We start from the raw sequence: 12107 nt of genomic DNA on the forward strand, positions 1-12107 counted from the left end.
CACATGAAAGCCCACATGGAGTTTGCTAAAAAAAAAAAAAAAAAACACCTGAAGGACTCAAAGATGATGAGAAATAACAGTCTATGGTCTGATGAGACCGAGATAGAACTTTTTGGCCTTAATTCTAAGCGGTATGTGTGGAGAAAACCAGGCACTGCTCATCGCCTGTCCAATACAGTCCCAACAGTGAAGCATGGTGGTGGTAGCATCATGCTGTGGGGGTGTTGTTCAGCTGCAGGGACAGGACGACCGGTTGCAATCGAAGGAATGATGAATGCGGCCAAGTACACAGATATCTTGGACGAAAACCTTCTCCAGAGTGCTCAGGACCTCAGACTGGGCCGAAGGTTCACCTTCCGACAAGACAATGACCCGAAGCACACAGCTAAAATAACGAAGGAGTTCCATCAGAACAACTCTGTGACTGTTCTTGAATGGCCCAGCCAGAGCCCTGACTTAAACCCAATCGAGCATCTCTGGAGAGACCTGAAAATGGCTGTCCACCAACGGTCACCATCCAACCTGACAGAACTGGAGAGGATCTGCAAGGAGGAATGGCAGAGGATCCCCAAATCCAGGTGTGAAAAACGTGTTGCATCATTCCCAAAAAGACTAATGGCTGTATTAGCTCAAAAGGGTGCTTCTCCTAAATACTGAGCAAAGGGTCTGAATACTTATGGCTGTGTGATATTTCAGTTTTTATTTCTTAATAAATCTGCAAAAATGTCAGTATGGTGTGCTGTGTGTACATTCATGAGGGGAAAAAATGAAATAAATAAATATGAATAAATACTAAATGATTTTAGCAAAGGGCTGCAATATAACAAAGAGTGAAAAATGTTAAGGGGGTCTGGATACTTCCGTACCCACTGTATTTGTATCTATTTGGGCTTTGCCACTCTCCCAACATGGCTGAAGAACCTTCACAGTTGGAAGCTGTTTATGTTTGTGATGCTGCAATTTTGCCCAGTAGTTCAACATAAGCTCTTTAAATCTCAATTATAGCAGGTGTCACTCATTTAAAAAAAAAAAATAATAATAATAATAAACTAAAATAAACAGGAAGTCTAGAACGGTACAGTCGCCATCTCGTGGTTTGTATGCATGCGTGGAGTCCCACGTGAGCGTCCTTACGTAAAACTCCTTTTGACCAATCAGCGCCAAAGCTTGAAACGGAAGTAGTATGAGCGTTGTTCCCAAAACGGTAAACATTCGCTTATTCCAAGCCTTCAAGAAAGAGCGTGAATAGCGGCTACTTCGTCAAAGTCCTTCAGGTTTTGACATGAAACACAACTCGAACGTCCCGGCTTTCCTCACCAAGCTGTGGACGCTGGTCGAGGACGCAGACACCAATCAACTTATTTGTTGGAGTCAGGTAAATGCTGCAACTGTGTGCAATTATTAATTAATTAATTAATTAAGCTAACACAAAACAGGTGGCCAGTGAAGGGGATTAACCTCGCGACCACGTAGCACATGGCTCGTCTTGGTGCCTTCATTTGAATATGAACTTGAAATTGAAACGTACTTGCGTGTTTTTGGTGACTAGCTAAAACTGGACACGACACTAGCTAACAAGGAATTGCGTGCGAGGTAGCTCAGGCAACAGTCGCTTCAGTTTTAGCTAATAGACAACATCAAATATACTGTATATGCGGAAATATAACGGTGTTGGTTGTTTTTTTTAAGGAGGGTAATAGCTTCCTGGTCCTGGATGAGCAGCGGTTCGCCAAGGAGATGCTCCCAAAGTTCTTCAAGCACAACAACATGGCCAGCTTCATCAGGCAGCTCAATATGTGTAAGATAATTGCGTTTTCTTGTGACGCAAGTGTTAACGGTGCTTGCGTAAATGTAGTGTTCTGGTGCTTTGATTTAATTTGGCTGAGCTAGCAACCGAAGACGGTGGGAGAATTCTGAAAATACTGTAGTCAAGGTGCTGCTAAATAGCTGTGTTACAAAATTGCGATGCATGTAAAGGGGGGCGGGGGGGGGGGGGCTTTAAATACATTCTACTACGGAAGCAGATTGATGCCACACTAGAAAAAAAAGTTCAGTATCACGTTATGAAATGATATATTTCACGTTTTAACGTGATAGGTTATCACGTTAAAATGTGATAAATTTGACTTCCACATTTAACTAAACAAAACAAACACAAAAAAGCAATTTCTTCCAGTTCAGGTCACCGGCAGAGCCCTTTTAAAGGGATGTGTGTCTTCTTTTAAGTCTTTCAAAACACTTGGCCTTAATTTTAAAATGAATAAATAATGTATTTATTTTATTAATGTTTACAGTATTAAAGAAGAGCAATGTAGTTACGTAGCTCGCGACACAAAAAAAGACTTTCCTTCATAGGGCTCTGCTAGAGGCCTGAAGCGGAAGGAATTGTTTTGTTTTGTTTAACCGAATGCAAAAGTGAAGCTTATTATATGAGATGGCGCCGAACAGTGTGGTCGCCTCGGTAACGCGCTCTCTAGTATTGTTTTTATGTTTTTCGTCCGTCTTTGGAGACCTTACACGACTCACTTACACAAGGGGAGACCTGCTAACCATCAAGGAGGCTACTCCGGACTTTCTGTCACCAACTTTCGCAAATCCGCTCCAGTTTCCCCCCCCCCCTCCCCCGAGTTACTCACCGGAGCGGCGTCCGCGGTTTTCGGCGCATGGAGACGGAAGCGGCGCCACAGAGGGAAGCGTGGTGGCATTCAGGTGAAACTCCGCAAGAGAGGACACAGATTGGCGTTCCCGTCGATCCACCTCGCGAATGTACGCTCCCTACCCAACAAAATGGACGAGCTTCATCTTCTGTTAAAGACCAGTAAAGACTTCGGATGTTCCGCGGCCATGTGCTTCACGGAGACCTGGCTTTGCGACGCTGTACCCGATGGCGCCGTCATGCTTCCCGGCTTCCACATTCATCGAGCAGACCGCGACATGGAATCATCGGAAAACAAAGGGCGGCGGGATATGCCTCTATATCAACGAAAAATGGTGTACGGACGTCACGGTGCTCAGCACACACTGCAGCCCGCATTTGGAGTCGCTATTCTTAAACTGTAAACCATTCTACTCGCCACGTGAGTTCGCATCATTCATACTGGCTGGAGTCTACATTCCGCCTCAAGCTAACACGAACGCCGCATTGCTAACGCTCGCCGAACAAGTCAACGAAATTGAGAAAAAAAAAAAACACCCGCACTCACCCCTGATTATTCTCGGGGACTTTAACAAAGCTAAACTCTACCACGAACTCCCTAAATACAAGCAACACATCGACTGTCCTACCAGGGAAAATAATACTTTAGACCACTGCTACACTACGGTAAAAAACGCATACCGTGCTATACCTCGTGCCGCCCTGGGCTCGTCTGATCACTACTTAATTCACTTAATACCGACGTACAGGCAAGAACTTAAATGCGCGAAGCCTACAGTGAAAACAGTGAAAAAGTGGACCAATGAAGCCAAGATGGAACTTCAAAGCTGTTTAGACTGCACAGACTGGCGTGTCTTTGAAAATTCAGCTGGCAGCCTGGATGAATTTATGGACACTGTTACATCCTATATCAGTTTCTGTGAAGAGGTGTGTGTACCAACAGAATCATTTCGCACATTCATCAACAACAACAACAAGCCGTGGTTCACTGCTAAACTTAAGCAGCTTCGCCAAGCTAAGGAGGACGCATATCAGAGCGGGGACAGGGCCCTGTATAATCAGGCCCGGACCATGTGTCCCCATCCTGCCTCAAAGTCTGCGCGGACCAGCTCACTCCAGTCTTCACTCAGATCTTCAATAGATCTCTGGAACTGTGTGAAGTTCCATCCCGTTTCAAACGCTCCACCATCATTCCAGTCCCCAAGAAACCTGCAATCTCGGGTCTGAATGACGACAGGCCTGTCGCTTTGACATCTGTGGTCATGAAGTCCTTTGAACGTCTCGTGCTGGACCACCTCAAGAGTGTCACAGGTCCCCTGCTGGACCCCCTGCAGTTTGCCTACCAAGCGAACAGGTCTGCGGATGATGCAGTCAACATGGGACTGCACTTCATCCTAGAACACCTCGACAGTGCAGGGACCTACGCGAGGATCCTGTTCGTGGACTTCAGATATGGTGATATCCTTTACACATTGTCGGTTACTGATGCAGTCCATTTCTTCTGATCATCCTTGAGATGGTTCTACACCTTCATTGGAGTCCAGCTGTGTTTGATTATACTGATTGGACTTGATTAGGAAAGCCACACACCTGTCTATATAAGACCTCACAGTGCATGTAAGAGAAAATGAGAATCATAAACTCAAAGGAACTGTCTGAAGAGCTCAGAGACAGAATTGTGGCAAGGCACAGATCTGGCCATGATTATAAAAAAAAATAATAATAATAATTCTGCTGCACTTAAGGTTCCGAAGAGCACAGTGGCCTCCATAATCCTTAAATGGAAGACATTTGGGACGACCAGAACTTTTCCGAGAGCTGGCCGTCCAGCCAAACTGAGCAATCGGGGGAGAAGAGCCTTGGTGAGAGAGGTAAAGAAGATCCCAAATGTCACTGTGGCTGAGCTCCGGAGATGGGAGAGAGTCAACCATCACTGTGGAGCCCTCCACCAGTTGGGGCTTTATGGCAGAGTGCCCCGACGGAAGCCTCTCCTTAGTGCAAGACACATGAAACCCCGCATGGAGTTTGCTAAAAAAAAAAACACAAAAAAAAAAACCTGAAGAACTCCAAAATGGTGAGAAATAAGATTCTCTGGTCTGAAGAGACCAAGATAGAAGTTTTTGGCCTTAATCTAAGCGGTATGTGTGGAGAAAACCAGGCACTGCTCATCACCTGTCCAATACAGTCCCAGCAGTGAAGCATGGTGGTGGCAGCATCACGCTATGGGGGTGTTTTTCATCTGCAGGGACAGGATGACTGGTTGCAATCGAAGGAAAGTTGAATGCAGCCAAGTACAGGGGTATCCTGGACAAAAACCTTCTCCAGAGTGCTCAGGACCTCAGACTGGGCCGAAGGTTCACCTTCCAACAAAACAATGACCCTAAGCACACAGCTAAAATAATGGAGTTGCATCAGAACAACTCTCTGTCTGCCCAGCCAGAGCCCTGACTTCAACCAAATTGAGCATCTCTGGGGAGACCTGAAAATGGCTGCCCACCAACGTTCACCATCCAACCTGACAGAACTGAAGAGGATCTTCGAGGAATGGCAGAGGATCCCCAAATCCAGGTGTGAAAAACTTGTTGCATCATTCCCAAAAAGACTCATGGCTGTATTGGCTCAAAAGGATGCTTCGACTAAATACTGAGCAAAGGGCCTGAATACTTGTGGTTGTGTGATATCTCAGTTTTTCTTCTTTAATAAATCTGTAAAAATTTCAACAATTGTTTTTTTTCTGTCAATATGGGGTGGTGTGTGTACATTGAGGGGAAAAAATGAATTGATTGTAGCAAATGGCTGCAATATAACAGAGTGAAATGTTTAAGGGAGTCTGAATACTTCACGTACCCACTGTAGGTCCAAGGTCAACGCAGCCATCTACCAGGAAGTTTTAGAGCACTTCCTGCTGCTGACCAACTTTATGGGGATCCAGATTTCAATTTCTAACACGACTTGGCACTTGCACACAGTGCCAAAGGTACCAGTACCTGGTTTAAGCACCTTGGGATCCTTGTTCTTGATTGGCCAGCAAACTCTCCTGACCTAATGTAATGTGAAGAGGTGTGATACGCCAGACCTAACAATGCAGAACAGCTGAAGGCCACTCTCAGAGCAACCTGGGGTCTCATAATACCTGAGCAGTGCCACAGACTGATCGACTCCATGCCACGCCGCATTGCTGCAGTAATTCAGGCAAAAGGAGCCCAAACTAAGTATGGAGTGCTGTACATGCTCATACTTTTCATGTTGATACTTTTCAGTTGGCCAACATTTCTAGAAATATTTTTTTGTATCGGTCTTAAGTAATAATCCAATTTTCTGAGATACTGAACTTGGGATTTTCATTAGTTGTCAGTTATAATCATCAAAATTAAAAGAAATAAACATTTGAAATACATCAGTCTGTGTGTAATGAATGAATGAATGAATATAATATACAAGTTTCAGTTTTTGAATGGAATTACTGAAATCATCTTTTTCACAATATTCTAATTATATGACCAGCACCTGTAAAATGGTAAAAACAATGAAAGTACTCACCCTTAAGGATTGCTGTACATTCTAATTCATTCAGATGGATTTCGTAAAGTGATGCACCTCGACCAAGGCGTTGTCAAGCAAGAGCGAGATGGTCCTGTAGAATTTCAGCACCCTTACTTCAAACATGGACAAGATGACCTACTAGAGAACATCAAGAGAAAGGTAAAATGTTGTTCTATTTATCATCTACAGTAATCCCTCACTATATTGCGGTTCATTTATTGAGGATATAGTGCAGGGGTGTCAAACTAATTTTTGTCACGGGGCACATCGTAATTATGACATTCCCTCGGAGGGCCGCTACGACTGTGAACCCATATAAATGAAAGATTACCACATATATTCTAATTACATACAGTATACACAACACATTGGTGAATAACCAGTTTTGAAATCAGAAGCCTTTAAAAAAAAAAAAAAATTTCAACTCTAACATTTCTTTTCAAAGGGGGGTTGGTAACAAAAACGTGCTTGGAAATATCTCAATGGGATTACACCCAGAACACAATGAGCAATTTTGATTTGCTTTCGTGGGCCACATAAAATTATGTGGCGGGCCGGATCTGGCTCCCGGGCCACCAGTTTGACACATGTGATATAGTGCAACGCTCCTTTTTATTTTTATTTATTTTTTTAAATTATTATTTTTTTTTTTGTCAGTGGTGCAATTACTCATCTTCACATCTCTGATAGCTAGCTTTGTAGGCTAATTGATTTAAGCACTGACTCACTGAAGGTCAATTGCAGGGATCTCGTTCGATATGCGTCTCAGATGCACAAAAATTAGCAGGGACGCATAAAGTACGATCAATCTGCATCTTCGGTTGCATGGCTTCGTACTCTGGCGTGGTCCTGGAAATGTTGGACGAAGCAGGACTCTATAGAGTGCGACGAATTTGGTTGCATATGCGCCCAAATTTCTGAATGGTGCGGCAAAAACAAAAAACTGGGTGCATACAGGTGCCCAGTCATTTCCTTAAGGAAAAAAACATTTACGACTTGACTTGAAAGCAGACACACGATGGGTTTCATCGTGGTCTCTTAAACCATCAGAGATGGTGAAGAGCGGGGACCCTCCGTCTGATTGGCTGTGTGCGTCTGTGTGCACAGTTTGAAATGCGGATGCTACTGCACATGAAGCTAAGTTTTCTGACGGCAAGCCGGCAGCTGCAGTTACAGAAACCTGAGCGGCATCAATGGAATTAGTTCCTCCTCCGAACTGCTTATCCTCACTAGAGTCACAGGCGTGCTGGAGCCCATCCCAGCTGACTCTGGACGAGAGGCGCAGTACACCCTGAACTGGTCGCCAGCCAGTTGCAGGGTACATATAAACAAACAACCATTCACATTCACACCTACGCACAATTTAGAGTTTTCAATTAACCTAGGAATGCAGCCCTATGGGGGGCACAAGCCAGTGCAAACTGTAGGCCGGTCCCAAGCCCGGACAAATGCAGAGGGTTGCGTCAGGAAGGGCATCGGCTTAAAACTAATATGAGCGTTCATCCAAAGAATTCCATACGGGATCGGTCGTGGCCCGGGTTAACAACGTCCACCGCCGGCGCCGTCAACCTGTCTGGCGCCGTTGGAAATTCAGCTACTGTGGGTCGAAGTCAAAGAAGAAGAAGAGGTGGAAAGCGGGTTCTTCGGCAGAAAGAGAAGAGGAAAGCACAGAGCCTGGGACTTTAAATGTTGGGACTATGACAGGAAAATCTTGGGAGTTGGTTGACATGATGATTAGGAGAAAGGTTGATATATTGTGAGTCCAGGAGACCAGGTGGAAAGGCAGTAAGGCTAGAAGTTTAGGGGCAGGGTTTAAATTATTTTACCATGGTGTAGATGGGAAGAGAGATGGAGTCGGGGTTATTTTAAAAGAAGAGTTGGCTAAGAATGTCTTGGAGATGAAAAGAGTATCAGATCGAGTGATGAGGCTGAAACTTAAAATTGAGGGTGTTGTGTAATGTGATTAGTGGCTATGCCCCACAGGTAGGATGTGACCTAGAGGTGAAAGAGAAAATCTGGAAGGTGCTAGACGAAGTAGTTCTGAGCATCCCAGACACAGAGAGAGTCGTAATTGGTGCAGATTTTGGATATAAACGCGGCCATCCCGCTAACACCAACAAGCTGGTATGTCGAATTTGTATGAAGTTGCAGCAAAGACAATACAACTTAAAACCTCAAAGTGACAAAATCCATTTTCAACACACCCATCGCACCCGATTTCTTCAGCTGGGAACAAAAAACACAGTGAGACATCTCGTGTTTCCCGTCAACTAGCGATCATGGAACCCTTTGCCCAACAATGCAAATAAAAACGGGAATATGGCGCACGTATGCTCACATTATGTACAGTATAGAATTACTATGATACAACCCCAATTCCAATGAAGTTGGGACGTTGTCTTAACATTAATAAAAACAGAATACAATGATTTTCAAATCATGGTCAACCTATATTTAATTGAATACACTACAAATACAAGAGATTTAATGTTCAAACTGACAAACTTGATTGTTTTTAGCAAATAATCATCCATCCATCCATTTTCTGATCCACTTATCCTCACACGGGTCGCGGGAATGCTGGAGCCTATCCTAGCTATCAGGAGGCGGGGTACACCCTGATCTGGTTGCCAGCCAATCGCAGGGCACACACAAACAAACAACCATTCACACTCACATTCACACCTAGGGGCACTTTAGAGACGTCAATGAACCTACCGTGCATATTTTTTGGGATGTGGGAGGAAACCGGAGTGCTGTTAGAACAGCGTGGCTTCGTAGTAAAAGAGTGCATTATGAAGCGTAAAACACGACAACAGAGACCCTGGACTGTTGAACAGCTGAAGCTGTACATTAAGCAAGAATGGGAAAGAATTCCACCGACAAAGCTCCAACAATTGGTGTCCCTCAATTCCCAAACGTTTATTGAATGTTGTTAAAAGAAAAGGTGATGTAACACAGTGGTAAATATGACCCTGTCCCAGCTCTTTTGGAATGCGTTGCAGCCATAAAATTCAAAGTTCATGATTATTTGCTAAAAACGAATGACGTTTGTCAGTTTGAACATTAAATATCAACTTTGTCGTGTATTCAATTAAATCTAGGTCGAACATGATTTGCAAATCATTGTATTCTGTTTTTATTTATGTTGAACACAACGTCCCAACTTCATTGGAATTGGGGTTGTAAACGTAGCTATTGAGCACGTTGACAAGAAAGGTTGACATTTAAAAGTACACATCTTGAATCAAAACAGTTTTTTCATCTACTTGTCATTAATGTTGATGCTTGGCACTTTTTTTTTTTTTTTTTTTTTTTTATTGTTCTACATTACAATGTCAGTGTTCATTATTATAGAATTAGAATTAAAAGTGAATTGTTCATAAAACGGATGTACTTGAAAAATTATGGCATAAAAAAACATCGATATCGATACTATCGTTTGTCGTGATTGTTTTTGGGAAAATGTATCCTATATAATATCTCCTAAGGGTGGCACGGTGAAGGACAGGTTAGCACATCTGCCTCATAGTTCTGAGGGGTTCAAATCCCGGCCCCGCCTAAGTGGAGTTTGCATGTTCCCCTCCGTGCCTGCGTGGGTTTTCTCCGGGTACGCTGGTTTCCTCCCACATTCCAAATACATGTGTGGTAGGTTGATTGAACACTCTAAATTGCCTGTCGGTGTGAATGTGAGTATGAATGGTTGTTTATGTGCCCTGCGATTGGCTGGCGACCAGTTCAGGGTGTTCACCGCCACTCGCCCGAAGATAGCTGGGATAGGCTCCAGCACAGCCGCCACCCTCGTGAGGACAAGCGGTACAGAAAATGGATTGATATCGTCCTCAAAGATTTGCTATCATGACATGCCAATACACAATATACTGAGAGAGAACGAGAGCAATGGATAACGCCAAAATATTGCACAAACAGTATAAAAATAAAGTAATACCTGTAATAAAAATCTGCATATAGCAGGACCCCAACGCAAGAACCGTGCTATAGTGTAGTATTACTGTATCTCTATTCCATGATGATAAGTTGCAGAGACTCATTGTTTCTATGACATGTGCATCCCGGGATTCACATCGTCTCAAGTGTAAAACGATCTATGCAATTGAGCGAATGTTCTTAGCAGTTAAAGAAACCTTACCGAGTACCTTATACGTTTAAAAGACAAGCCACAGTCAGAGTTGTATGAATTAAATCCACAAATATCAACCCAAGGCCGACAAATGGTTAATGCACGCACACAGCAAATTTAAAAACACAAATTTAACACCCTCAGAGTTTAAATCAACCCTTGCCTAGAGTTTATATGGCAACCACTGGTTAAGAGTTAAGTCAACACTTATGAAAGAGTTAACATTATTACCACTGTGACAGTGTTACTAAACAACTCCAATCGTGTAAAATATTGACACCATATTGGAGTTAACATTATTAACACTATGAAAGTGTTAATCTGGGCAGAAACAAACAAACAAAACATCCTTTAGCTACAACTCTGGGTTGTTGTTTTTTTCCGTATGTAAATACAGTCTCCTCCAAAAGTATTGGAACGGTGAGGTCAATTCCTTTTGTTTTTGTTCTGAAGACATTTGGGTTTCAGATCAAAAGATGAATGAGACAAAAGTTAAGAATTTCAGATTTTATTTCATAGTATTTACATCTAGATGTTTTAAACAACTCAGGACAGAGCACCTTTTGTTTTGAAGCCACCTACTTTCAAGTGAGCAAAAGCAAAAATTAACTTAAAGTGAGTAACATTTAATATTTGGTGGCATAACCCTTATTTGCAATAACTACATCAAGCCTCTGACTCATTGACTTCACCAGACTGTTGCACTCTTCATTTGAAATGCTTTTCCAGGCCTTTACCGGAGTCCCTTTTAGTTCTTGTTGGTTTGTGGGATGTTTCTCCCTTCAGTCTACTCTTCAGGAGGTAAAATGCATGCTCTACTGGGTTAAAGTCCGGTGATTGACTTGGCCAGTATAAGCATTTGCTGTAAATTGCCAGACAAAATGGTTTTGTAGACTTCAGAATTGATTCTGCTGCTACCATCATCTGTTAAATCATCAATAAAGATTACTGAGCCTGTTCCAGAAGCAGTCATGGATGCCCAAGCCATGACATTACCTCCACCACGCTTCACAGATGAGCGTGTGTGTTTTGGATCATAAGCAGATCCTTTCTTTTTCCATACTTTGGCCTTTCCATTACTTTGGTAGCGGTTAATGTTGGTCTCATCAGTCCGTAAAACTTTGTTCCAAAATGTCTGTGCAAAATCCAATCTGGCCTTCCGATTCTTTTTGCTGATGAGTGGTTTGCATCTTGTGGTATGGCCTGTATATTTCTTCTCTCAAAGTCTTCTTCGAACAGTGGCTTGTGATACCTTCACCCCTACCCTGTGGAGGTTGGCAGTGATGTCACTGACTGTTGTCTTTGGGTGTTTCTTCACAGCTCTCACAATGTTTCTGTCATCAACTGTTGTTGATACCCTTGACCGACCTGTTCGATGTATGTTGCTCAGTACACCAGTAGTTTCTTTCTTTTTCAGGACATTCCAAATTGTTGTACTGGCTATGCCCAATGCGTGTGCAATAACTGTAATTGATCTTCTCTCAGCTTCAAAATAGTTTGCTTTTCTCCCACAGACAGCTCTCTGGTCTTCGTTAGTTTAACAGCAAATGCAGTTTTCACAGGTGAAACCCAAAGCCAAAAACAAGCACTAATGTTTAATCAATCAATCTAAAACACCTGAGTAACTAGAAACACCCATCAGTCACATGTTCCAATACTTTTGCTCACTCGAAAAGTGGGTGGGTTCAAACAAAAGGTGCTCAGTCCTGTTTAACACAAGTAGATTTAAATACCATGAAATTAAAGCTGGAATTCTGAACTTGTCTC

At 43.0% G+C, this 12107-nt stretch overlaps 1 protein-coding gene across 4 annotated transcripts in view; it reads left to right on the top strand.

Annotated features, from left to right (window-relative positions):
• The first annotated feature begins 1167 nt into the window (after window positions 1–1167).
• The window catches only part of hsf2 (heat shock transcription factor 2), a 37553-nt gene continuing 26613 nt past the window's right edge, over window positions 1168–12107 (top strand). For 2 of the 4 annotated variants that reach the window (XM_061753686.1, XM_061753688.1), the window contains exons 1-3: window positions 1168–1375; window positions 1690–1798; window positions 6231–6358. In XM_061753686.1, the coding sequence (XP_061609670.1) occupies window positions 1283–1375; window positions 1690–1798; window positions 6231–6358 (330 nt within the window). In that variant the 5' untranslated portion in view covers window positions 1168–1282. Of the gene's footprint in view, window positions 1376–1442; window positions 1594–1689; window positions 1799–6230; window positions 6359–12107 lie in introns of those variants that run through there. The other 2 variants (XM_061753684.1, XM_061753685.1) reach the window with 2 other exon arrangements.

This window comes from Phyllopteryx taeniolatus, chromosome 18 (assembly GCF_024500385.1).
Source record: "Phyllopteryx taeniolatus isolate TA_2022b chromosome 18, UOR_Ptae_1.2, whole genome shotgun sequence".
NCBI classification, from domain to species: Eukaryota; Metazoa; Chordata; class Actinopteri; order Syngnathiformes; family Syngnathidae; genus Phyllopteryx; species Phyllopteryx taeniolatus.